This window comes from Neovison vison, chromosome 13 (genome assembly GCF_020171115.1).
Source record: "Neovison vison isolate M4711 chromosome 13, ASM_NN_V1, whole genome shotgun sequence".
Taxonomy (NCBI): Eukaryota; Metazoa; Chordata; class Mammalia; order Carnivora; family Mustelidae; genus Neogale; species Neogale vison.
Window position 1 is genome coordinate 106,365,485 of NC_058103.1, and position 26,813 is coordinate 106,392,297.

Below are 26,813 nucleotides of genomic sequence, written 5' to 3' on the forward strand. Positions count from 1 at the left end.
AAAGTGAATGAATCAAAAGCAGGGTAGGCTGGCAGATATTCCCCCGCCGTGGGGTCCTTGGCAAGTCCCTTTTCCTCCAGGACTTAAGTTAGACAACAAAGGAAGGAAGGAGAGGCTATGTGAGCCCCAGGGCCCGGGCCCACTTCAACTTTCTCCCCGCAGCTCACAGCGTCTACCCTTTAGTTGTGCCCTCCCAGTGGCCATCTGGGTCCCGTGGAAGCAAAGGCCAGAGAACAGTTACTTTGGATGACTTTTTATTTTGCATTTCATATATTATCCAGCTTCACATTCTCACAGGATCAGCAATTACAACAGCCACCTTGTCTCCTAAGTCTGAAAAAGTCAAGACAGCCACAGCTGCGGCCAAAGGCAAAAGCACTGATGTGCTCACGAAACAAACAAAAAAATTGCACAATTTTTTTCCCTTCATTTTTCTGAAACTAACGCCTGACGCAAAGGCTCACTGCTGGAGAATGGAAACCCTTTTCTTCTTCATGCCTCAAACTAAACATTAAACTTATCTGACAAGGCGAACAAGGTCTCTTTAATAATTAATTGCACACACACACGAAAAATCCTTTATGATGCATAAATATTTTGTTACACAGGGTACAAAAATACTTTCACTTTTTGGTTGGTTTCGAAGTTTGGAAAGAATGAGGAGCATGGGCAGGGATGGGGTGCACTGTGGAGAGGTAAGCAAACCAGGCAGAGAAAGGATTTTCTTAGCAGATACTGGCCCCTCCAGGAGGAGGAAGCGGAGGACCCAGATTTGAAATGAAAAAAGAAAACACTACCTCGGTTAGGTGGTCGTTGCTGTTCGGCCTGGAAGCACGTGGGGGTGGGGGGGGTCCCCCTGCCGCTGGGCGGTGTGAGCTGTGGGGCTCGGTCCTCACTGAAGCAAGGGGCTTTGGGGAGGGTGTGGAGAGAGGGACCGGGATTGATGAACCATTGGTGGCCAGGACCTGTTGCTATGGTGACACAATGTGAGAACAAACTGTACACTCACATATACACAAGTTTAAGTGTCTTAATTCATGCCAGAAAACATGCAAAATTAAATGCCTCGTTTCTCTGAGGTGGAGCTATGGAAGCAAGTCTGGACCGGAGGTCAGGCCTTGCTCAGTCCCAGTGAGGCCTCCGGGCTGGGTCTGGGTATCCCAGCAAGAAGGCCCCCCCAATCCTCCCGGGAGGTCTCGGTGAGGGGGCTTTGGGGGAGGAACAGGGCAGAGGAAGAGGAGGAAGGAAATGGGAAGCAGTCCACTGAGTCAGGCTTAAAATTCACAGTCTTTGGAAGGAAGCAGCAGCTCTCCACAGGCCGCCTGGGGGCAGTGGAAGCTCAGAGCGGCTTCCTCCCCAGCGGGGCAGGGGCTTCAAGCTGCGGTGACAAGACCTGGAGGGAGGGGAGAGAGGTGTCCATGAGCAGAGGGGTGGGACCAGGCCTGAACCCAGGCCTAGCCCTCATGACAGGCTGCAAGATGGGTGGCAGGGGGTGACGGTGGGAGAAAGGGAGAGACCAGCCAGAGTGCCTAGCGCGCAAGCTCAGGGAACACCTAGCACCGGGGAGCTGCCGGGCTCAGGCAGTGGGAGGAACCGTGGCCCCCGCAGGAAGCCAGGCTCTCAGACACTCTTCCTCCTGGGCCTCTGGGCCAGCACTTACTGAAGAACTAACAGAACTGACGATATTTCCATCCTTGCTGGGTGGTATCAGAGGAAGGGTACCAGCGCACCTGCAAGAGAAGCCAATGTCAGGAGCTAGCTGGGCCGTCCCTTTTCTTGACTGGAAAGCCGTCACCGTGCCTGCTAGAGCCCTGCTTCTGTCACTGATTGGCCGACGCCAGGCCATTTACTCACCTCTAGGCATCGGTTTCTTCATCCTGAAAATGGGAGAGGGCCACCTGACCCGCCTCCTCCGCAAAGTTGAGGTTCAAGTGAACCATGCTGTGCACTCCACTAGGCCTGATGTGAAGGCACCAGCTTGTGCCAGGTGGAGTCTTGGCAGCGGGGGCGTGCCCCTCCCCCCAAACTGGGAGCGTGCAGAATGCCCGACGTCAGGAGAATGAACCTCCTATAGTTTTGCTCGGCTTCTTTCTGTCTCTGTGCCCTCATCCCCGCATAGGACAGAGATGACTGAACTGATCCTCAAGGGGGTCCATGAAGATTAGGGGAGACACGACATACAGACACCTGGGAAACCAGAGGTGCCGTGGTCTCCCAGAGGCATGACTCCCAGACACTGGCCCTGTCCTTGTAGGGTCTGCCAAGGAAGCCTGGGCTGAGACCCAGGGGATGCCTCCATCCCTTTCCATACCTCTGTTCCCTCCTTTCTCAGCCTTCCAAGTCTTAGAGATTTGTAACCTGCCAGCCGAGCCCTCCAGTGGGGGCCTGGCAGCTACTTCAACCCCCAGGCCCTACGGAGCACTAACCCCAGAGCAGGATTCCCAGAGCCAGGTCAGGACATGATGTGCCCTCCACTTCTAGGTACAGCCTCCCCACAGGCCCGGCATCTGGGTGCTGAGCTAGACCTGGTGCCAAGCCAGGACTGCCCCAGGTACACACAGCACCGCCTGCCCCAGCCTCCCCGCGGCTGCCTCAGACTGCTGGGGGAACATGGCATCCCAAGACAAGTCAGGGGCAAGGGGCAGAGTGCCCAGAGAAGGAGGCTCAGGGTCCACTCAGGAAAAGGAAGGGATGGGATGCAAGAACCAGTGTAGAAAACGAGCTGCAGCTGGCCTCACAGATCCCCCTGCTCAGCGCTGTAGCGGTGGCCTCAGTTTCCCACTCGGCTGCCCGGAATCCCACCTCTAATCAAGATTACGGGCAACGCCAGGTCACCTGGGGGGCAGTGGACGCTTCCTAAGAACTTCTGCATCCCCTTCAAGTTATAGGTGTTTTATACACCCCAGGACCCTGGTCACCACATGCTCCCTAGCACAGGCTGGTTACCCTAAAATGCCAGGACACTTGGCACAGAGCAGGAACAGATCCTAGGTCACCTGACCAATACCAGGACCTTCCCTGGGCTCCGGGGATGAGACACTGCTCTCACCAGGACACAGCGGACCCCGTGCCACAGGAACCACCTAGACTAAGAGCCATACAGCACAGAAAAGGGTCAAGTGCCTCTTCTTACCTCTGAGCTGCTTGGCCTCAGAGGCCACTATCTTCTCCCCTGCCTCTACAACATCTGGAAGCAGTTCCCTCCCCTGCCAGCTGATAGCCAAGTGGGGGGATGCCTCTCTTCCTCTCAGGTGAGCTGTGGATTATACTCTAGGCTGGAACAGTGGCTGGGCACGGAGCTCATCCCATAAGACAGGGACACGGAAGAAAACAGCATGGTGGCTACCAGCCAAGCCTGTGAAACACCCCTGGGCAGCCCTGGACCACCACCCCTCACCCGGCCTCCGGCTGCTGCAGCCCTGTGGCAAGAAGTCTGGCCAGGCTGGGAGCCTTGCAGGGCTGGACAAGGGGCAAATGTCGATTAGGGTGGGGAGGACTTAGAGGCCTCTGACTCTCTCGTAACAGGGGAAGAAGCCAAGTCTTCCCGCAGCTGCGTAAGCGGTTCCATTGGCAAGACCTGCCTCATGGGGTCCCCCTCTCCCCACTAGGTGCTGCGAATCAGCCTCCAAAGCAGCAGCTCTCCCCCCAGCCTGAGACGGGCCACTACCTCCTTGGGGAGGAATTAGAAGCCAACCCCCGTTTCTGAGTTTGGGAGGGAAGCGCCATCCAAGTGGACAGAACATCCTTGAGGGGTTGGCTTTCCAAGACACCCGGGACAGGCTGGCAGTCAGGGCTCTAGAGAAGCACCATCCCTTCCTGTCCCTGCTTAGAATACGAGACCCATAAGGCACAGCAATCAGGGACAGCACCTCAGGGAGTGAGTGCTTGGCCCACTCCCAGGGCCTCTGGTTGTTCACAGGGATTCTGTGGGTCCTGAGAAGCAACCTCACAGGGACAGACCCATGGGCATCTAGAAGGACCCGGCTCCAAGAGGGGCAGCATCAAAACGAAGGGGGAAAGGGGCACATGGAGGGGGCACATGAACTCAGTCGTCTCTCAGATCTTGGGACGGACTGAGAGGTGGACAGAGGACTCAATCCACATGAGAAGAAACAGGAACAGCCAAGAAATACGGGTGCCTCACTCATCAGAAAGCCAATTAAAGGAGCGCTCAGGCTGGCATGTCTACACTTTGACCTTGTCATAGTTCTAGCAGTTTACGATAAGGAAACCAGCAGGACAGGCGCACGGGGTAGACAAGGGCATCTGCCGCAGCATGGCCTGTCAGCACAGAAAACTGCATGAACAGCCTCATGTTCCGTCCATGGGGAGCTGGACACACTTATATGACAGTGGGTTTGCCAGACAGCCGGGATATAGATCTACATTTACCGACAGGAAGCAAGGCCTCATACTTAAGTTTTAAAAGATTAAATGTGTAACTTTTATTTAAAAAAAAAAAAAAAAGACCCACAGCTATAGTCTTATACATGTGCACCCCATCAGCTACCTATCCTAAGGACTCAAAGTAGCCATTTGGGGGGAAGCAGGATAGTAAGCAAAGGGAAAAGAGAACCTTACCATGCCCATTACACAGACCAGAAAATAGAGGCAAGGGAGTTCATGTAACGTTAAGGTCACCAGTAAGCAGTGAGCCAGTGTAAGAGTCATGGTCAAAGACCACCACATCATCAGGCGGAAGTAGAAAATGAAGCCCAGTCTGGGAGGACCCTGGGACGCAAGGGGACACAGAGAACCCCTGCTTTCAGGCTTGTGCCAGACCCTGGTGTGCCCCTGCCACCCATACCTCTTGGATGCCTCACCCTCTTAAAGGGGAAGATTCTATTAAGAGAACCAGAGGGTCGAACAAAATGGCCTCATGCCAAGGCAGAGTGCAACTGAACCCTCCCCAAGCCCCTTCCTGCAGGTCTGGGCCCCATGGCCATAAATGGATGCCTCAGCTGAGGCTGGGCTAGTGGCAGAAGGTGTGCAGTTGGGATGTACATGCTGGGATAGGGCAAGGAAGGACTGCTTTCCATCCCCTTTTGCTACTACCTTCTCTCCAAGTCCCCTCCTTGCCCACAAGCACAGAAAGTCAGTTGTTATTCCTCCAGGTTCAGAATAATGCCTTCAGATCAACAGCATCCACTTTCCTTATTGAGGATTTCCGGCCCCCATGTCTGGGCCACACTGTCAGGGGACGAGGGAACTCTTGGAAGGTAAAAGCACAAATGCTTCTACTTGGAAAATACTCTCATTTTCACGACTGCATTTGGTCCAGACAGGGTGGTTTCCTGCTCTGGAGACTGACGTCCAGAGAAGTCGAGTAGCAGGGACAGAACAAGTCACTCCCTGGTCTGATTTCTTGTGGTCAGCCTTCCTCCTGAGAAAATGCCATTATCCTTTGAGGTGGCCTTTATTCCCTTCCGGGGGAGGCCAGAGACAGGAACGGACAACCAGTTAGGCCTCCAGCCTCAGGGAGGACCCAAGGGGCGTGAGACAATAATGACAGTAAATAGTAACTGTGATAACTGACCCTTCTCTAGCTCTCCCTCTACACTAACATGCGAAAAACAAACACTGATAAAGTAGGCATGATTATCACCATTCCAAAGAAACGGAGACACAGAGAGGTTAAGTAACTTGCCCAAGGTCATACAGGGGTTGAAAGAGCCAGGATTTGGACTGAGGCAGCCAGACCAGTTGGATAGCCCTTGGGCATGGACAGGCTGAGAGGAAGCTGGAAAAGAGGAGGACTGGAGCGCACAGAGCCCTGTAGTATGGCGTTTAAGGACAGGTTGTCACGTGCCACTCCCAGCCAGCTGGGGAGCCTACCAAAGAAAGGGCAGAGGCGTCTCCCCGTATTAACCCTGACACACTGTCTCGCTCCCAGCCGCTGTATTACCGCTGTCGTGGCGGAGCATCTCAGAGCAGAAGGGGGAGAACCTCTCCACCTCATCTGATCTTGCCCTCTCATTTTACAGATGAGGACACACACAGAGGCCCAGAGGTAAAGCCACTTGCAAAAGATCATGGAGGTAAATGGTGGTAAAGCTGGGATCGCAGGCAAGGAAGCCAGCAAGGCCTCGCAGGGCTGCTGCAGTGAGAGTCCCTGCTTGGCCAGGAGCACCCCGGCCCACCTTCCCCACGCTGCCAGGTCACAGAGGAGAAGGACTGTCTTCTGGGCTTAAAATTCTCTGCTCGCCACAGTACCTGGCTTGTGATCAATACCCTGATCAATTTTCCGGCTGCCTGTGGTACTCAGCTGGGGAACAGTGCCAAGTTTTAACCACGCTTCTGCCTTCAGTAGGATCTAAAGCAGCCACGGCCAAGAATACCCCCGGCTGAAGGAAACAGCCTGCGAAGGTAGCAGCCGGGAAGTCCATACCTTCTACCTTGGGACTGGGTGGACCCAGATGTCGCGGAGCCCTTCAGAGGACTGGAGACAGACACGCACTCAGCTGTCCCTTGCGCAGAGCACCCAACCTCTCCCACCTCAGCTTCCGGTTCCTGTGAACCCCCTTGTCCTGGCTTTTCATGTCCTGCTCCTCCTCCTGCCCTCCTGTCCTGGCTGGGCTACCTCCGTCAGCAGCAGAATGGGCCTGGCCCAGTTGCTCTTCCCACAGTCTACCGACCGCAGGCCACAGTGGGCTTGGCGTTGCTCCTCAACCTCACTGTGCCGCTGGTGGCACCCGGCCCCTACACCTGGCGGTGTGTCTTGCCACCACCGCCTCAGGGAGGCTCAGGCCAGTATGGACGGCGGGTCACTGGCCTCTCAGGTACCCACCACGGGACAGCATTCGGGAGCACAGAGTCCCACAGTGCCCAGGGCCCTCCCCAACCCTCCCTGAGAGGGGATCATCCCTGGCTTCCCACCCCAGTGCAGGGCCACCAAGCGGAGTGTCCAGGCTTCGTGAAAACCAGCGTACACGCAGCCCTCGGGACGCTCCCGCTGCCGCGCTAGCGCTTCATGTGCTGTTACCATGAAATCTCGCAACAGCCCTGAGGTAGAGAATACTCTTCTCATTCTGCCCAACAGTAAAAAAGCCAAGACACAGAAATCTTGAAAAGCTTTCTGAAGTTTATGAAGACGGGAGAGGCAGAGGCAGGCGGCCTGGCTCTGGAGGCCACAGTCAAGCTGGGACCAGCATTGGCGCTCTGTCACCACAGGCAAAACGCAGTACGGTGCCTGCCTGAGGGGTTCGGAGGGTGGTAGGACCACACTGGGTCTCTCTCGGCTCACACATTCGGCCGCAGATCCTCGATGTGGCCTCTCGGCCAATCCTCTCCCTCCCCTCTGCCTGATCCCAAACCCTAAAGAGAAGATCACGGAAGAAAGCAGTCCTGCTGTGGCTCTGGCAGCACGAGTGGCCCAGGCGCCACCCAGGAACAAAGTCTGGCTAGCTCCGAGCTTCCTCCGTCCCCTACTGCCCCTCCCCCAGAAGGGCTTACCTGAGCGTGGAGGGCAGCGGCGGCAGTGGCAGCTGGGTAGGTGAACGCAGCAGGTGAGATGGCGGGGGTCAGCTCTGTGGTGTACAGAGGGTAGGGAGCCCAGGCCTCTGGGGACGCAGGGATCAGAGCAGCCCCCATAAGGTCATCTGCAATGAAGAAAACAGACCCCACGGTCAGAGCATGGGTCTCCCCTTCCACTACCCCATTCCAAACAGAGAATGGTTGAAGTGTAAAGTGCCCACTGTGGCCAGACTTCCCTCAAGGACCCCAAGACCAGGGAAACAAGCGCTGTCAGCTTGACCTGGCATGGCGAGCATCCTCGCTGCTTCAAGAAGCCCTAAGATGGGCCCCTGCCCACCTCAACCAAGAGAACCCAGAGACCGTTTCAGGGGAGAGTTGGTGATACAGACAGCTCAGGAGCTCAGTCTGTCTGCAGTCCAGCAAAGGCGACAGGGGAGGAAGGAACGCTACAGAGAGGTGGCTGTGGACAGAAGAATCCTCCTGGCGAGGACTTACTCCCTCACTGACAATCTTGATGTCTCCCCTCTGTATGCAACTCTGCTCGGATCCCCAGCTTGAGCCAAGTAAAAGGACAGCAGATGACAGACGACAGCTCTGAGCACTACTCACAGGGGTCCCGTGCGATGAAGTGTGCTCCTAGGGCGGGGTGAGCATTGGTGGGATTAGGTGTAGCCATTAGCTTGTTCTTGGCCATCTTGGTGTTGGCTTTGGCAAACTCTAGCCTCAGGGTCTGCGGGTTCTCAGGATCAAAGCGAATACCCTACAAGAGAAGGGAAGGAAAGGAAGGAAAAGACTTTGTAGGACCCAGACAAGAGCTCGCCTAGGGGGCACCTGGGTGGCACAGCCGGTTGAGCAAATGACTCTTGATTTTGGCTCAGGTTGTGATTTCAGGGTCCTGGGACCAAGCCCTGAGCTGGGCTCCCTGCTCTGCGGGGAATCTGCTGGTCTCCCTCTCCCTCTGGCCTTCCCCCTGCCTGTGCTCTCTCTCAAATAACTAAATCTTTTTTTTTAAGATTTTATTTATTTATTTGACAGAGAGATCACAAGTAGGCAGGGAGAGGGGGGAAGCAGACTCCCTACTGAGCAGAAAGCCTGATGCGGGGCTCAATCCCAGGACCCCAAGATCATGACCCGAGCCAAGGGCAGAGGCTTAACCCACTGAGCCACCCAGGTGCCCTTCAAATAAATAAATCTTAAAAAAAAAAAAGAAATGATCTTGCCTAAAAGCCTCACCCATGCAGGGGACAAGACAAGACATGTTGCTTGGACCTTGTAAGTAGTGGCATCTGACACAGACAGTGCAGCCAGGGATGTGGCCCCGGAATGGCTGGGCAATGAGGCACATCTGTAGCCCTTTCTGGCGGGGGCGGGAGGGCATGGAGAGTGGGAAAGTTTGCAGGAGGTAGAAGAGGAATATTCGTTGCCTAGAGGTCTGCAAGTCAGAGAAAACCTTGTCTACTCACGTTCAACGCATTCTTGGCTGCTTCTGCTCCTGCTCGGCTGTCAAAGATCACAAAACCGACAGGCTAGTAGGAAGAAGAGAGAACACCCTTGCATCTCTCCCAACATTCCATCTCCCCCTCAAAAATAAAACAAACAAACAAACAAACAAAAACCAACTTCTTGCCTATCTCCTGCCTATGTTTAGCAGGAACAGGAGAAGTTTCTCATGCATCCAAAGTCTCCCATCCAGGCTCCTCATCGTGGGAAAGGGTGCCAACAGAGCTTTATGCCACCACATTAAACATCACCCTCTCCGTAAACTTTTGAAATGGTTTCAAACCTTTTTTTGAAATGCATGCCCATGGGGCGCCTGGGTGGCTCAGTGGGTTAAAGCCTCTGCTTTTGGCTCAGGTCATGATCCCAGGGTCCTGGGATCGAGCCCCACACCAGGCTCTCTGCTCAGCAGGGAGCCTGCTTCCCCCTCTCTCTCTGCCTGCCTCTCTGCCTACTTGTGAACTCTGCCAAATAAATAAATAAAATCTTAAAAAAAAAAAAAAGCATGCCCATAATTAAGATTAAGTTCCAGTGTTTTCCCCAACAAGAAAGGGGACAGCAATGTATCAAGGACATAAGAAGGCTCCAGGCTCAATCAAGGGGCAACAGGTTGAAAACTTTTCCAACTTCATTCTGCCAAGTTGGCCACATAGGGCCATCAGGAGCCGAGGCACAGCCACCGTGTCTGTGCTCTTCAGCCTTTGGGCCAGGCTGCAGCTCCATAAACACCGAAGCAGGAGGCCCAGAAGCTGACTGGTAAGGACAAGGGAGCTGGAGGCCACTCTTACACTGGCCCAGCACAGAAACCAGATGAGAGGGAGCAGGTCTCAGCTGCCAGCTGCCTCAAGATGAGGAAGAAGGCAGCAGGCTCAGGTTCAAGCTTAGCAGTCAGTCTGGGCTGGGAGGAAAAAAAAACTTTGGAGAGAAATTACCTGTCTCGATGTGAGCTTGATCAGGGACCCTTCATAGCCCTGCAGAGACAGAGGGTCATCACGGAGAAGGTCAGAAGCCTTCCTTGTGCCTATCCCAGCCCCCCTCCTCCCGCACCCAGCTGCACCATCCTCACACTCCCCCGCACTCCCCACCCACGTCCACCACTCTGACATCCACCACTGGCATGCGCCCTCTGCCCTTGTGTTCCCCATCACATGGTCTAGCACACGGGGTGGGCATCATGAGGCAGCATTCATCATTTCACGCGTAAATTCCCGCTTGCTCTGCTAACTTATAATCTGGAAGGACAGACCCTACCTTGTAAAGTTTTCTCAAAACTTCAACTGAAAAGTCTACACTGAATCACAAATATTCCTTATATGGTTAAATCTACTGAGATTCTCTCTCGTTTCCGCTTTACAGACAAGAAAAGAGAGGCTCAGAGAGGGCTAAGCCACTGGTGAAGAGAGACACGGGAATGAGCTGAACCAGGACAGAGAGCCAGCTCTGCAATCACAATTTCTGATACGCTGTCCTTGGTCTTTTCTGCTGCCCTGTCCAGGTCAGACTCATTCCTGATGTTCCTCCTCTGCCTATGGGCAGCTGGGTCCAGACTCACCTTGAATGGCCGGAAGAGCAGGTAGAGTTCTCTGGGTTTAATATCCACAGGGAGGCCACTGACAAAGAGTGTCCGGACCTGGGGGACAGAGACCACAGTAGACAGGGTAAAATGGCTCTTCCTTCAGGAAGGAACTGGAATCCTTCCAGAGGCAAAGGAGGAATCCCATGTACCCTGGGCTTCCTTTGGAGGCCAAGGCAAAGGAACACTCGGGAGTTCCACAGCATTTCACTTCTCAAAGCCCTTCCTATCCACTTTGCTTTCTCTGTGTTCATCCCACAGGTGGTCTAACGAGCACCCGCTGACAGCCTCTGTGCATAGACTGAACGGCGGCCGAAGGAGAGAGCCCTGTGTGAGGAGAGAGCCCTGTGTGATAAGCACACAGATCAAGGATCCCAGAGACTTCCAGAAAGCTATGGTGTCTATACCCCCGAATTATATAAGTCACAGTGTATATAGTTTTCAGAGGGTACCAATGGACCCCTGGTTGAGAGGCTCTGCCCAGACCAGAGAAGACGCAAGGAGGTAAACGGATCCTAAGTCTTAGGCCATGCTTCACCCTGGAAGGATTTCAACAGAGGGCCCAGCACGTTCACAACCCATCTCCTAGTGCTTCCTATGCTAGACGGAGGCTCTTCAATGGCAGGGACTATGCTGTATTCTTGCCCATATGCCCCATTCTTAGCCTGTGGCTATATTAAATGTTTACTGAATAAGGAAACTGGGTAAGGAGTCAGAGAGGGAACAGTTACACAGGGTTTTGGAGATTGAGTAGGATCCCACTAGCTTCAAGTGAGGCAGATGGCACTATTAGAGCCTTGCCATCACCATGGTGACAAGTTCCTGGTAAAGCCAGGTCAAGACACCAGGGGTCCATCCTGTGACTCCAACAGGCTGGCAGACACTCTACCTCACCACTGGCACCAGATGCTCAAGGAGCAAGGCCAGATCAGCCAATAATTAGAATAGGGAGGGAGGATTTTCCATCGTTTAGGTCCATTAAAATACATATAAAAACTGTGGTTGGGCACCTGGGTGGCTCAGTGGGTTAAGCCGCTGCCTTCGGCTCAGGTCATGATCTCAGGGTCCTGGGATCGAGTCCCGCATCGGGCTCTCTGCTCAGCAGGGAGCCTGCTTCCCTCACTCTCTCTGCCTGCCTCTCCGTCTACTTGTGATTTCTCTCTGTCAAATAAATAAATAAAATCTTTAAAAAAAAAAAAAAAAAACTGTGGTTGAGCATGAAAAAACCCAAATGAATAGAGCTCCCCTGTACACTTGACTCCTGATTTCAAGTTGCATCCCGTACCATCAAGACACGCATTAGGTCTTCTCGACTCATCCCTGTTGGTCTAAGAGAAAGCTCACAGGCCTCAGTCACCCCCACCCTCCATGTGGCCATTCCTGAGGCATTCAGATGCCCTACAGGGGCCACATCCCCTTCTCCAGAGGCACCAAAGATATCCTCCATGCTCCAGTGATGGCCTCCTGAACCCAGGCAACCCTGGGTTCAGTGGCTTGAACCAGGCAGCTGAGCAGCCAGGCAAAGTCACACCCAATGGAGGCAGGCACACAGACAGACAGACAGACAGACAGACAGGACACACACACCCCCAGTGAATACACAGATCTCAACAGAGCCAGGAATGGCGAAGGAAACCAGCACCGACAGGGGCTGGTAACCAGGGTCACCAGCCCCGCCCACATCAAGAATGACTCCCAGCCCATCGCTGATCAAGAATGGATTGAGGACAAGCTGCTTCTCTCACACAGGTGTTTGCCAAGAAGCACACCAGGAAGAATCCCTTGCCATTCAGGATGCATCTTCCCCCTCTGGTCATGCCTTTCCCTCCCCAGACATGTCTCTGCTTCTAGGCCCGGGTCAAAGGTTCTGCACATTAAATTTCCCTGTGGACGCAGTTCTTGGGCATGGCCCAATTTCCAGAGGAACCTGAGAAGAACTGGACAGCCCAAGCTCCAGGTAGAGTAAACCCAGCTCCTGGACTCTAGAGAACGCCTCCGCCCTCTGATGGAAGGGCCTTTAATTTACATGGAAGCCCTCAAACAGAAGTGCTGGGCTCAGGTCACACAGCTTGTTCTTAAAAGGCAGCAGACCCGGGGGTGGGGGGATGGGGGTGGGTAGGGAGGGGTGAGAGGGTAGGGGTCACTGATTTTTGTTTGTTTTCATTTTCCAAAAAAAAAGAAAAAGAAGGAAAAAAAAAAAAGTTAGCAGACCCGGGCACCCAGCCCACCCCCCAAAGATGGACTGACAGAATACAAGCCCAGCCAGGGCTGTGCTCGATGGACCTGGCTCAGTCCTACTCCCTGGGGTGTGGTTTTGGTCAAAGACAAGGATCCAGAGCCACCCCACAGAAACTTCTGCCTCAGTTCTCCCCAGGGGCCACCCATTTCACCCCGGCTAATTTTAAACCCTTCCTCAAATGGCTCCTTTCTGGCCAGACCTCCCTAGAGGCCCCCTAAATAGCAAGTTCTCAGCATAAAATTTCCTGCTTGGGCTGGGGGTGGGGTTGAGGGTGAGTATGGGGGAGCTTTCCCTCATTCCCAGCTCAGAGCCTTGTTTCCAGCCTTCCCTCTGGGCCAGATGACCCTTTTCCTCTGTTTCCACCTTTTAGGTCCCAAAGTGTCCAAAGTACTACCATCTGGCTACCACCCCGTCTCCGGCCATCTCCCAGGACACAAGCTGAGGTCGGCGGTTACAGATTAGGTGGTGGGTCCCCAGCTGCCAGGTCTCAGATAGCCTACCCTGTATACTCACTTGACCCTAGCGTCACCGCCAGATGATGTGCCCTCTGCCTATCCCCTTGTGCAGACAGGGAAACTGAGGCCCAGAATAGGCTCATACAGCTGAGCTCTCAAGGGAGCCGAGTTGGGTAAGACCCAGGCACCCTGACTTAGCCATCTATGCCACCAGCAGTCCATCCTGCTGTGGGGGCAGGGGGAGCGGCATCCAGGCGGCCTCAATAGCCCCACGGTGACGTTCTGTCAGTTCGGTAGGCGGTCCTTCTCCCGGCACCTGTTTAGGATGCTGGAGTGATGGGGGAAGAGCAAGAAGGAACCAGAGGTGGAAGGAAGTGTCAGCCTAGCCTGCTGCTCAGCTGCTGTGGAGAGGACAGGAGGTTGCAGAGACCACCCCCCTCCTGCTTCCAGCTCTGTCCGGTCCTACCCCCCCCAACAAGCACCCCCACAGGCCTGTCGCAAGGCAGCTGCTTGTGCTGCCCCTCAGCGCACCCCTTCCTCATTCCCTAACTGAACAGCACTCATCTTTCAGGTCCCTCTGTGCCACTGGGCTCCACTGGGACCTAGAGTCATGCCTCCGCATTTGAACTACCCACCCCTCCCACCCCATCTCTGTGCCCCTCAGTCCATCCAGATGAAAGACTCCCAGCCAGGGGCAGGTGTGGCCCGGCAGGGCACAGTGACACCACACAGGGGGAGAGCGCAGGCTCTGGTTGGTTACACCGGAGTTTGCCTCCCAGCTTTATGCCTGGCTTGGGGAAGAGGTGTCATCTCTCCAGAGCTCAGTTTCTCCATCTGTACAATGCAGATACCATCCACCTCCAGGATGAAGAACTCACTCTCCTCTATGCCCAGCGCGTAGCAAAGGCTCAGTGAAATGCTGGTTCACTTAGGGCTCCTATAATCATAGCACTGACCTGCACAAAAACCTCCCCTATCAGGGGCCATGAGCCATGTATTTATAAAGTTGCCTAGTGAGTCTGGATTGGGTCCAAGTCAGTCGGGAGCTGGGAATGCAGGTGAGTGAACCTTAAATAGTCACTGGATTCGTTAATGTTCCTCTTCCCTAGGGAGGGAATGGCCAAGGTGGGAGGCACCATGGAGAGCAGCTAGTTCAGCACTCTTACTCTGCAGATGAGGGAACCAAGGCTCAGGATAGGAAGGTAACACAGCAAGCTGATGGCACAGTCAGGTCCTTTAGGGGACAGCAGGGACAGAGACATACAGTGACTTCTCCAAGGCCTTGCCTACTGGTTGTGTCCCAGGCTTGCACTGGAGACTCCTCCTTCTCTGCCCCCACTGATGCCAGCCTCATGGCAATAGGGTGTGACACTCAGGAAAAAGATTTGGTACAGACAAGGGTTTGGGCACCAACTGCAGGCTGATGCCAAGCTAGATAGATTAACCAAAGCACCCACGTCCTGCCTGTTCTATGTGTTCAGTATAGGAATTCAACACAAAAACGTTTTAAAGTATTTGAAGAAAACAGAAGGGGTGGTTCACACAATCCTGGGCTGCTAGAAGGCACCAACCTTGTTGCCTGGGCCCTTCTCCTTCCATACACTCACCCTTTCTCCAGAAGTATCCAGAGAATGCAAGGGATTATCTCCCCCATCCTGAAACGTCTAAGGCAACAGCAGACCTTCTAAGATGGTCATCTTTTTGGCAAGCGCTGGTGGAAGGTCTGGACCACAACCACAACCTCAGTGCAGGTGGAAGGTAACTTTGGAACAGGGCAGGGAGAGTATCAGGAGAGAAGTGGACAAAAGTATGGAGAATCTTTAGAAGTCAGTGAAAGAAGAAACATGCTGAGGAACAGCTCTTCTGGTGGAACTTGCTAGAACTACCATGTCAACATGGACAAGGAACTTGGCCACCTGCCCACTAAAGACACTGCAGACATGGCTATGCTGCCTTTATGACGGTCAGGAGCAGACCTGGTCTTGTTGGAGGTCCCAGCCAGCCCCAGGCCTGCCTGGAGGAACCAAATGGTCTTTGGCACAACTGTGTCCCCCACCCACCCAGCAGGCTCTGGGGGCTCCTGCTCTTCCTTTAGACAAGTCCTGCTGCCTGTCCTTCCCCCAAGATGCTGGAAGCAAAGGGTCGAGGAGGTCCAGTCTCATTAAAGTCCATGCCCCAGGCTATCACTGGAGGTCAGACTTCCTGAGGTTGTCCAGCTCCTCGATAGGGCCCCTCCAGGGCTGGGAGGAAGAGCCCTCACCTCCCCCACAGGAGGCCCTTGTGCTCACTCTGGGGAGGGCAGAGAAGGGCAGTCTGCAAGCGGTCTTCTGTCCCCCAGCATTATTCTTGAGACCCCTGTGGAGGGAATGTCCCCCAGAAGGAGCCTCAGCCCAATTTCTAACCCCAACATGACAGTGCCTGAAGTGCCTGGCTATTCCTTCAGGCCTCATACTGGAGGTCTCCTTCCCTCTGCGGCCCTCTCCAGACGGAGGAAGATGACCTTCTTTTTTTTTTTTAAGATTTTTATTTATTTATTTGACAGAGATCACAAGTAGGCAGAGAAGCAGGCAGAGAGAGAGGAAGGGAAGCAGTCTCCCCACTGAGTGGAGAACCTGATGCGGGGCTCAATCCCAGGACCCCAAGACCATGACCTGAGCCGAAGGCCGAGGCTTTAACACACTGAGCCACCCAGGCGCCCCGGAAGATGACCTTCTGAAGAGAAGTAGGAAGCAGGGACTCTGGTCACCTCATTCATATCTGTGTGTTTCTGATGTTCCTCCTTCAGACAAACTGACATTTGCTTACACATGTTCAGAAAAAAGTGACATCAAACAAGCTTCAGGAGCAAGGGGATAGTGACGCACAAGGTATTAGCCTTAGAACAAGTTTAGAGCTCTGTGGGAAAGACCTCTAGGCAGGACTCATCCTCTCTGTAGGAGTCCAGGTGGACATCCTCTTGGTCCTGAACACTCCCCCAGGCAGAAACCTGTCACTCAGCGCCTCCAACCCAGGCCAGCTCTCTCGACAGCAGCTGCTCAGAGGTCTCCCTCCTCCCCAAGGCACGCGCAGGACCCCGCTCACACAGAGGCTGTAGAGGTATTAAGGGAAGGGGACTGTCCGAGGACAACGAGGGAGTCGGTTTTCTCTACAGAGGAAAACAGCTGAGTGAAGCTTCCACAGAAGGCGGTGGTCACTGAAGGACCCCCCCACACACACAAAGAGGACTCCACATGCAGGCTGGGGCCTGGCCATGCTGCCCTAGCCCTTCTCTGCAATGACAGGGACAGGACTGACGCTAAGGATCCTAGAGCCCCAACCTGCCCCGACCTTTTCGACACAAGACGCCCTTCACACCAAGCATTAAACGTTCAACTTCGCAGCTGAGAGCACAGCAGGGTCCTGTGGCTGAGAGGACAGGCTCCCTAAGTCCCAGCTTTTATTATGAGGCAGAAAGGGAAGGGGCAACTGGGTGGCTCAGTCAGTCAAATGTCTGCCTTCAGCTCAGGTCATGATCCCGGGGTCCTGGGATGGAGCTCCACATCGGGCTCCCTGCTCAGCAGGAAGCCTGCTTCCTCCTCTCTCTCTCTCTCTCCCTGTTTGTGCTCCTCTCTCTGTCTCTATGTCAAATAAATTTTTAAAAATCTTTGAAAAACAACAAAAAAAGGGAAAACACCACTTTCAAAAAACAATGAAATGATCATGGATATGAAACCCTCTTATCCTTTAACTCTGAAGGACAGCCACAGCCTTCTTCTAAAGCCCAACCTTGTCATCTCCAAGACAGTCCTGCCGGGACTTTGGGGACCAACCACCCCGACCTCTTCCCCATCCCACCCCCAGATAAACCCCTCTGGTCCACCGGGAACATTCTGCCCTAGAAGATAGACTTGTGCCTTCGAGGCAAATCCCTGCCTCCCAGGCCTGGGACTCGGGAAGGACACACCCAGGGAAACGTGACTCGGGGCAATAGATACATCCACCAAAGAGATAAAAATGACATTTGAAAATGGATTCTTTGCAGCAGTCCTGTAGCATCTCTGGAAGCTGGAATTCAATCTGGAAAGGAAAGTAGTTCGTCCCATCGAACTACTGAAGTGATGGGCTCACTCTGAATCCTCACCTACTCACACCTTCCGTGCAAGCTCTGGCGTCATCTGGATGGAAAACACCACTTAGGGAAGGGAGTGGGGGGGAGGAGGGAAGTCCAAAAAGGGAAAAACAAGCCTCTCATAAGCCCCTCCCACATCCTTCCCTGACTCCCAGGCCTCTGAATCAACTGAAATGCAGAACATTTGAACTGGAAGAAACCTTATTTTTAGATGAGGAAACCAAGGCCCAGAGGTCCAGTGAGTTGCTCATGGTCTATGTCCACGAGCTCTATGTCCCCAGGTACCCATGAGTCAATACTTTGCAGACCCCAGTCTCACACCCCAATTTACTCGGCCCTCAGTCAGGTCGGCCTTGGGCACCCTGAAAACAAGTGGCCTTTAGCCTCTCAGCTAAGAAGGCAGAAACAGCTCTTTGCAGAGGGCTGACTGGGGGTCGGGGGGTGTCTTGTCTACTGGATGATCCCATGGTTAGTCCTTAACAAAATTAATTATAGGAAAGTCAAAGGAAGACAGACTACCGATTCCCACCACCTAAGTGGAAACAGCCTTGTGCCCTGCTGACTTGCAGGCAGGCACCAGAACAGGGCCACAGACATGCCTCAGACAGAGCAGCTGGGCACGTGTGGCCCCAAACACCCAAGTCTAAACAGAAGCCCAGGCCACCCCATCAGCCACCACCACCCCCACCAGCCAGACCCTGGGAGTTGATGAAATGCAACCGGTGTTACATCCAGCTTACAGCTTTCCTGATATGAAGATACTAAAGGTCCTGTGGCACCTGAGTGGCTCAGTTAAGCGTCTGCCTTCGATCTCAAGATCCTAAGATTGAGGCCCACATCAGGCTCTGTGCTCAGTGCAGAGTCTGCTTATCCCTCTCACTCTCCCCCTGCCCGCTTGCTCTCTCTCTGTCAAATCAATAAAATCTTAAAAAAAAAAAAAAAAAGATACTAAAGGTCCTTTCTTTTTCTAAAGATATTGATGTATTTATTTATTTGAAAGAGAGGGAGGGCAAGAGCAAGCAGGGGGACAGAGAGAGACAAGCAGACTCTGCATGAGCACGGAGCCTAATATGTGGCTTCATCTTAAGACCCTGAGACCATGACCTGAGCTGAAAGCCAAGAGTTGGTCACTTAAGGGACTGAGCCACTCCAGTGTCCCCTAAAGGTCCTTGGATCAGCCATCGTCATTCTTCCTCCAGGGGGAAGAAACACTGTTGAGAATGGAGACACCAGAGGACTCGGGCCCAGCCTTCTGCTCAGCAGGCACCTGTTGCTCAGATATGGAAACAAAAGAAAAAGAGCCTCAAACCAACTGTCAGGGAGCCTGGGTAAGGAGCCCCAGCCTGGCCACCAGCCTGGCAGATGGCTTTGTAGCCTTCCTCTGCTGCTTCAACTGTAAAGAGGAAGGATGTACTGGCCTTGGGGTCCTTCACACTCTACCTTGTGAGATACCAGGGACACAGGAGAAGGTGACTGAGTCCCCAGATAAGGCTTGGGTATTGTCCTCCAGCTGCTCAGAGCTTAAGCGACTCCCTTCTGCACGTAAAAAGGCCAAGAAAGTGATGAAAAGGGGGACAGAGATTGAGAGAGTGACAGAGCAGGAAGTCAGCAGCCAGACCCTAGGGGTCTGGAAGGGGTCTCTGCTGGGGGGTGGGGTTTGACAAAAAGAAACCTCAGGGCAGTCCCCCCCATGTAACTCCCTCCCAGAGATCTCTGTGGCCAGGGTTTTCTTCTTTAGGGTGTGCATGTAGAGGGCAGGGTGGGGGAAGGGAGCCGCCTGGGTCCCAGGCCGAGACTTGGCACCAGCAGGTCGCTCTTACCCCTCCCGGGGGAAAGAAGTCCCTCTGAGTGGGGCCACTTGACGAGAGGTGGATGGAATGTGGTGACACGGCCCGCAGATGCAGGACTTATAAGGGCTGAACAAGGACACAGGGAAAAAGAGCAAGCAGATACAGCCAGACAGTGGATGGGAGTTGAGACACAGGCTCCCAGAAAACCAGTGCTTCCCATGCTCCCTCCAAAGAGCTCTGGGCCGCTCAGCTCTGGGGCTAGGACACCGCCCAGCTTCCCTGCACGTAGGACACCTTCGATGCTATGAAGGACCAGGCTTCAGATGTGTTCTATAGCATTATGCCTGCCCCTGCTAATTACAGCCCCAAATCACAGGGTTTGGCTCTCAAGACCACACCTGGGGCCGCACTTTGTGGTTCCCAGGTCTTTCATACCTACCATCTGGCATAGGAACAGGACAGTCCCTGGGTGGAACAGGCAGAGCAGTCGGGCCATTTCACAGATGAAGAACCAGCTCAGGGACTGGCTGCTGGGCCAGCCAGGGGCAGAGCTGGAAGTAAAACCCAAGTCATCTGGGAAGTCGAGTACTTGCCCTACAACCTGCCATGTGTCTCAGAGTCCAGACTGTGTATGTATGGGCTCAGGGGAACCAAGCTGGGGTGGTAAGAAATTCTCTAAAGGGTGGGGCAAGGCCAGGTACCAATGGAGTCTTAAAATAATAAGGCTTCTGACTTCAGGCTACATGCCACTTCTAGCCCCAGGAACAGAAGGCACAACATCTCAGGGACAGACCTGGTCACAAAGCCTGTTGTGAGTACAGCCTACATCTCATTTATAGGAAAGCAGACCAAACCACCTGAACTGCACGGTGCAGACTCAGTGCACCAGGGGATTGTTTTCCATTTGGTTCTAGACACTGCCAGGGGCCAAGGCTTTCCGAGGCAACTCAAGTAGCAGGGTCACAGGGTCCCCAGCAGAGAGGATCGTGAGGGCAGGCTTCCTTCCCTCCTGTGCCACCCACCTCCGCCGTCCCTCCTAAGGCTGTGTGGTCAGCCAACACAGATCCATTGCTCGTTCCTGTCCCTGGCAAGAGTCGCAGCTGTCACCACTGCCACGCACCAAAGTGTATTTCCCGGAGAACCTTATATCCCTCCCCCAGCTCCAAAACCAGTACCTCCAACCCTTAAACCCTTAAACCACTTGATGTTATTTCACTGTGAACACAGAGTACCAAGCCTACCACACCTGCCCACTACCTGAAGGAAGCAGATGAAGCCTGGTAAGAGGGGGTTCCTAACACAATGCTTCTGTTGGGAGGGAATCTCTGTTTGGGAACGGAAGCTGCTTCAAGGGTCTGCATTTTGGATTGCAGCCCCCAGGTCACACACATCCCCAGCAGTGCCTGGATATAGCCACCACTACACATTAAGAATGAGGGCCAGTCTGGGCAAAAGTCCTTCCAAGTCTTCATTTCAACAAATGTTCTCAAAAAAGGGTCCAGGTCCTATTCCAGTTACCTCTCCTGACACCCCCTCTACCAGTAAAAGCCCAAGACCCACTTGGGAAGGGAGAGGGTAGCAAACCACAAAAGGGAGCTAGGTAATCCAGACACTCATCCCACAGCCTCCTCTAGGTCAGGCCCTACCCTTTCTTCCCGGGAGTCCCAGGCCTGTTCCGAACCATACAGGCAGCCTTGATGACTTGTGACAGCCAAGAGCCTCTGCTCAGTGGGCCATAAAAGACTAAAGGCCATGGCAGACAGGCCTAGACAGACCCGCCCATACCCACAGCCCCTGCTATCCTCCAGAGGCCCCCAGCACAGACGCATCCACCAGTGGACTCTTCAGGAAGGTCTGATTCTTCTGTCAGCCGTGGAGGAATCAACATTTTTTCCATCCAAGTATACAACAGGGGAAGCAGCAGAAAGAGGGAGGCCATGCTGTCCCTGGGCAGGGAGTGGATGGGGTTCCAGCACACAGAGCTTTGTGGGGTATCTATAGTTCCCACCTCACAGCAACACAGTTTCTGAAGTATACAGGCATGGGCTCTGCCCTCCTGCCTCATGGCTTTGCCAGAGGTGTGAGCACGCCTCTGAGGCAGCCATGGTCAGGGGACAGCAGAGAAACAAGCAAGTTACCAGATGTCACTGCCACCCAAAACCAAAGCTCAGCAGAGTCTGAGAGCCACAGACCAGGAGCCCAGCCCTCAGGGCAGGTAGGATGGACTCCTCTTGCTCTCAGGACTGTCTGGAGGCCCAACAGGATAAGTGAATGGAGAGCACGAGAGCAAAAAGCAAGGCATCCCACACTTCATGTCTTGACTCCACTTTGAGTACTCCTCAGCCCCTCTCTGGAGATGGGGATGAGAAGAAATCAGAAGGTCCAAATGCTGAATGCGATTGAGAAGCTGGTTCTTATTGGGATAAGCTAGACAGGCTGCCCATGTGCAGGAAAAGAAGAGATAAGGCACCTCAACAGAATGATGCCCGCCCCCTCCCCCACAAAATGACAGTCACTTTAGAGTGGGTACCATTTCTTCAGTTAAGATGCCCAAAGCAGCAGGGTACCAAGGTGGGCTGGGGGCAGGGGTAGGGGTGGGAATGAAAGCAGTAAGCCCCAGGACAGGCAACAAGGGGGTGTACTACCATGGAGGATGAATAATAAAACGGGCTTGGTCTGCTTTTATCATCCTGTGATAGCAATTCTCAACAATTCCTGTGATAAAAGGCTCCTCCCCCAAGGGCTGCCAGCTCCCATCACCCAGTCCTCAGATGCCAGAGCCCAATGGGAACTAGCCTGCAGCAACATCACCCAAAGCTTGGGCCTCAAAAACTTTAGTTGCAGGACTTTACTCCCCACGCCCCCAACCCTCACCAAAAACCCTAATGTAAAACGGAACAGAAGGTATAGCGTGTGGTTAAGGGCAAATTCTGGGTTCAAATCCCAAATTATCTACTTACTAGCTACGTGATAGTTTTAAAAGATATTATTTAATTGAGAGAATGCACGCACACATACACACACACAAGCTGGGGGCGGGGGGCAGGGAGCAGAGGGAGAAGGAGAGAATCCTGAGGACTCCATGCCAAGCACGGAGCTGACATGGCACTTGATATGAGGACCCTGAGATCATGACCTGAGCTGGACACTCAGCCAACTGAGCCACCAATTGAGCCCCTACCTGAAAGTTATTTAAACTTTTGGTCTCAGATTCCTCATTCATAACGTGGTGATGACAATAAAGTAAAGCAATTCACAGTGCTGTTGTGAAAGTTCAAGGAGGTAAAATGATCAGGTATTTAGAATAACGCCCAGCACGAAAGCTGGGCATCCTCACTAATACCAGGACAGCCTCTCTATTACTATTTGAGCAGAGAGGTCACATCCACAACAACCCCAGCCTATAGAATCTGCCTGAGCCTACCTGCCGGGGCTCTGTCTCCAGGTAAATGCCCAGAACAGAGGCCTGCCTTCACTCATGCAAACAAACAAATAATAAAAAGCTTACAGACAGAGCACCAAGATGTCCTGGATTCTGTCAAAGATGTCTGATGACAGAGAAAAAGGTAAGTGGCTGAGTCACATGCTGGACCCCAGAATTCCTTCACCTTCATCTAGAGTGCTAACCCTGGCCCATCCTGCCAGGGACGTGGCTGGCTCCTCAGAGACCTCTAGAGGACACACGACAGACCAAGGGGTGCCAGGCCTGCAAGCAGCCACACTGGCCTGGATCCATTGGATGCAACAGACCAGCAAAGATGGAGTGGGAGGACAGGAGAGGCCAAGACCCTTAGGTTAAGCTGTCGCTTCTTTGGCTGCCTTTCTACAGTTCACCATTAGGCTGGCAAAAAAATTTCTTTAACTCTTAGAAACTTGAACTCTTTCCACCCCAAGATTCTACGCTCCCTTCAGCTCTGCCACGCCCCCAAACAGTGAATAATTACTGTAACTTAGTTTCATCATGTATTATGAAAGTCTCCTTTTTCTTTTTTTTTTTTTAAAGATTTTATTTATTTTATCTGACAGAGAGAGATTACAAGTGGGCAGAGAGGCAGGCAGAGAGAGAGAGGAGAAAGCAGGCTGAGCAGAGAGCCCGATGCGGGACTCGATCCCAAGACTCTGAGATCATGACCTGAGCCGAAGGCAGCGGCTTAACCCACTGAGCCACCCAGGTGCCCCGAAAGTCTCCTTTTTCAAAATAGAATGCTTTCAAACCACAAGTACCCCTCCCCAGAAACACTGTAACTCTCTAGCCAGCCCTAAAGAATCACTAAGGCATGCTTGGGTCTGGGGTTCCAAAGCATCAGAGGCAAGCCTGCCCTGTGCTACAGTCTCACCGTACTTTCTGGAGCTCCCAGCACCAGCCATGATCCACCTGGCTTAAGGCATAGCCTCCAGATCAAAAGGGACACTTAGCTATTCCCCTGCAGACCTTCTCCTTAATTCATCGCCGTCCTCCTTAGCTTTCAAATGGTACCATAGCTTCTAACACATCTCCTTTCCAAGTGGCAGAAAAAGGCCCATTTCCCCCCAGCCCTGCGTGATCTTGGACTCTTCATAATGTGGCCCCCAGGACGGCTGCAGCCTAGCAAACTCCAGGTACTCCTGCGGTTCTACAATCCACCTCTCCCTCTGACATCTGCTATGCGCTCTTCTTGGAACACTTTCTGACCAGCACAGGCTTCCCAACCTCCTAACCTGGCCACATCTCAGGAAGGGCTGATCTCTACCTTCTCAGGGGCACCACCGCATCATTTGCTGATATCCCCTTATATTACCTACTGTTGCATTTAACCTCCATCCCATCCTCCTTCTTACCTTCTAGTCTGTGACCTTGAACCTGTAATCCTGCTCCCTGAACCAGTAAAGGAACCTAATGCCTGTGATAGAGATAAAGCCCCCAGCCATAAGGTGGTCGAGCAGGAAAAGTCAAGGCTACACAAAGGAGCAGCCCTACTGATACCCCCTTCTGGAACCATGACAACACACCCCTTTCTCCAGCCACCTAACACCTTTAGTAATTGAGGTCTTCTGGTGGGCAAGAAGGATTCCTTGGTTTTCCAAGCTTGCTTTACCTAATCTCTGAGAGCCAGCCTGGCTCAGTCATGAGAGTAAACTACCCCAGCTAACAGAGATTCCCCAGATGGTGGCTCCTAGGGGATGCAGAAATGACTGCCAAGGGGGAAGCTAAGCTAAAGGGAAGGAATTCCGTTCCAGCTCAAACCACCAATTCAACAAGGAACCTCAGCAGAAGAGCTCTTGGTCCAGAAGTCTAATGAGGAGAGGGGGCTCATCCTTGCACTTACCTGACCAGAGCAGACACCAGAATCCAGGAGATTCCCAGAACTTTAATTTTAGAACTCTGTTACACACAGGCCTGTGCCCCTCCATCAGCACCAGGTGCCCTTAACCACTACAGTGCTGTGACCCACCTCTGCCTCCAAGGAGGAGTCACAGGGATTCCACTTCTTGAAGATTCTGCCTTCTCTCTCAGAAAAAGCACTTAGAAAAAAGTGACCAATACGTCACATGCTTTCTCTAAGAACTTAGCTTGGCCACAAGGTTCACCCATCCCACTTCAAAGGGGTAGGTCTGAGGGTCAGCCCAGCCTCTTGGGTGAACCCCCTGCTGAAGTCAACCATCTAGCACTAGTGGCCTTCTGGGTCTTTGCCCAGCTTCACAAGAGGCCAAGCAGAGATCCCATACACACCAGCAACCCTGTCACCCTCCCCTCAACTCTCAGGGGAGATTCTGAACAACCAGGTACAGTTAGGATGGGGTTAAGGTTCCCACCAGTGCCATGGGCCTGTCAGCATGTCAAGGTCCGAGGAAGACAAGGCCTTCAGGAGCCAACCCCCATCCCTTGCACTGGAGCCCACACAACCCCAGCGGACAAATGTCAGGCCCTCCCTTGTCATCCTTCTGTGTGAAGTTATATATTTCCCACCCCTTCGCCCAAAAAAGTGAGATCTAGACCTAGATTCTCAAGATGCCATGCCATTGGTGGACTCGGACTAGCAGCAACCCTCTGAATTACTAAGAGTGGGTGCCGGTGGTGTGACCCTCCCACCATCCCTCCCACAGTGAGGAGCCCAGCCCAGCAGTGGGCCACCGCCGCCATTCTGCACCACACCTACAGCACGGCACCACGGACACTGCACTGGAGGGAGGCAGCAGCACCAGCCCCCATCAGGGGCTCTGCGGTTTCTACCCTCAGACCAAGGGGAAAGGAGCTCAGGGTGGATAACTGGCCCTTGGTTTCCTGGGCAAGGGCTTTCCAGGGCGCGGCAGGAAGGGTCTCTCAGCCCTGGAGTGACACAGCTTGCCAGAAGCCCTTGGAGACAGCTGCAAAGCCTGCCCCTTCCACACCACTTTTTGTCTCACCCGGCCCAGGTCCTGGTCTCCATTCGCTGCCCATAGCTCTCAGGCTTATATCCACACCCCACCCCACCCCGCCCACAAACACCCTCCCCGATTTGGCCATCCCATTAACCACCCAGCTATTGCTGATTCCACGAAGCCGCCTCACAAGCCCTCCTCTTAGCATATGTCCGGTGGTCAAGATAATGTCGCCTCTCCTTGCAGAATCCCACCCAGGCCAGCTCTGGGGTCCTGGATTGCCTGCCGGGTCAAAACCGAAGGGTGGAGAACCGGGAAAGAAGTATCTTCAGGCATCTCTTTCTCAACTCTTACTAACCACCCGCCGACCTCTTTGCCAAAGCCCAAGTTCTGGGGCTGCAAGGAAAGTCCGTCCACCCCCAGTGACTACAGCTCAGTTGTAGTAAACCAAAGCGCGGGGCGGCCGGGCCGGCCCGGGCCTCCAAGGTCACGGGGAGGGGTCAGGGTGGAAAGTGTAAGGCAGTGAGGGTGCCGCCCGCCCGCGGTCCTAATCCCGTTTAGTTCCTTCCAGCGGAGGCGGGAGTCCCGGCCTTACCGGAGGAGCGCCTCGGAAGGCTGTAGCGGGCCGGCCCGAGAGTGGAGAACAAGGGACGCGCGGGCAGCGGGCGTGGGGCAGGCACCGCGCCGCTCGCCCACCACGGGACGCACGGACGGCGGCCGGCGCGCGGCCCGCCCCGAGCCCGGGAGGGCGGGGAGACAATGCCCGCCCGGCGGGGCAGTCCAGGCCGCGCGCCCCCGCCCGCCGGACACGGGCTGCTCCTCCCTGACCGAAGGGCAGCGGCGGGAAGGCGCCCGGAGCGCTTGCCAGACCGGCCCCGCGCGGCGCGGGAGGCCCAGCGCGCCCTCTCCCCCGCCCACCTCCGCGTGCACTTCACCCCGACAAGTCCCGGGGCCGCAGACCCACCTCCTCCTCCAAAGTGCCGCCGGAGCCCGTGCCGGTGCCGGTGCTGGTGCTGTGCTCGCCGTCCGGCTTCAGGTTGCTCATGGTGCGGGGGGTGAGGTGGGGGTGGCGAGGGGAAGGGAACGCTGAGGGCGAGCGCGGCGCCCGGCCCCGGCGAGGAGGTGGGAAGGGGCGCGGTGAGCGGTGCGCTCCGGGAGTGCGGGGCGGGGTGGCGGTGGGGGGCGCGCGGGGCGGTGAGAGGGGCAGCCGCCGCGTCGGGCTGGGGTCACATCAAGTTTGGCGGGTGCGGGAGGTGGGGAGGGGGTGCGGCGGGGGGGCACTCGGAACCGGAGCCGAGCCCGAGCGGCCGCCGCCTCCGCCTTTTCACTGCGACCGGCG

General features: G+C 54.2%; 1 protein-coding gene across 2 annotated transcripts; it reads right to left on the reverse strand.

Annotated features, from left to right (window-relative positions):
• Positions 1-237: 237 nt before the first annotated feature.
• Positions 238-26,648, reverse strand: RBPMS2 (RNA binding protein, mRNA processing factor 2). 2 transcript variants are annotated; one of them, XM_044230665.1, is made up of 8 exons: positions 26,439-26,648; positions 10,523-10,600; positions 9,903-9,941; positions 8,937-8,999; positions 8,083-8,233; positions 7,453-7,598; positions 1,661-1,730; positions 238-1,393 (listed from the first exon to the last, which is right to left on the reverse strand). In XM_044230665.1, exons 1-7 carry the CDS (start codon positions 26,517-26,519, stop codon positions 1,668-1,670), a joined length of 621 nt encoding a protein of 206 aa, XP_044086600.1. In that variant the 5' UTR covers positions 26,520-26,648; the 3' UTR covers positions 238-1,393; positions 1,661-1,667. The 2 variants fall into 2 exon arrangements, with proteins under 2 accessions (XP_044086600.1, XP_044086599.1); XM_044230664.1 differs by lacking the exons at positions 238-1,393; positions 1,661-1,730 and adding an exon at positions 7,225-7,314.
• Between the last annotated feature and the right edge of the window lie 165 nt (positions 26,649-26,813).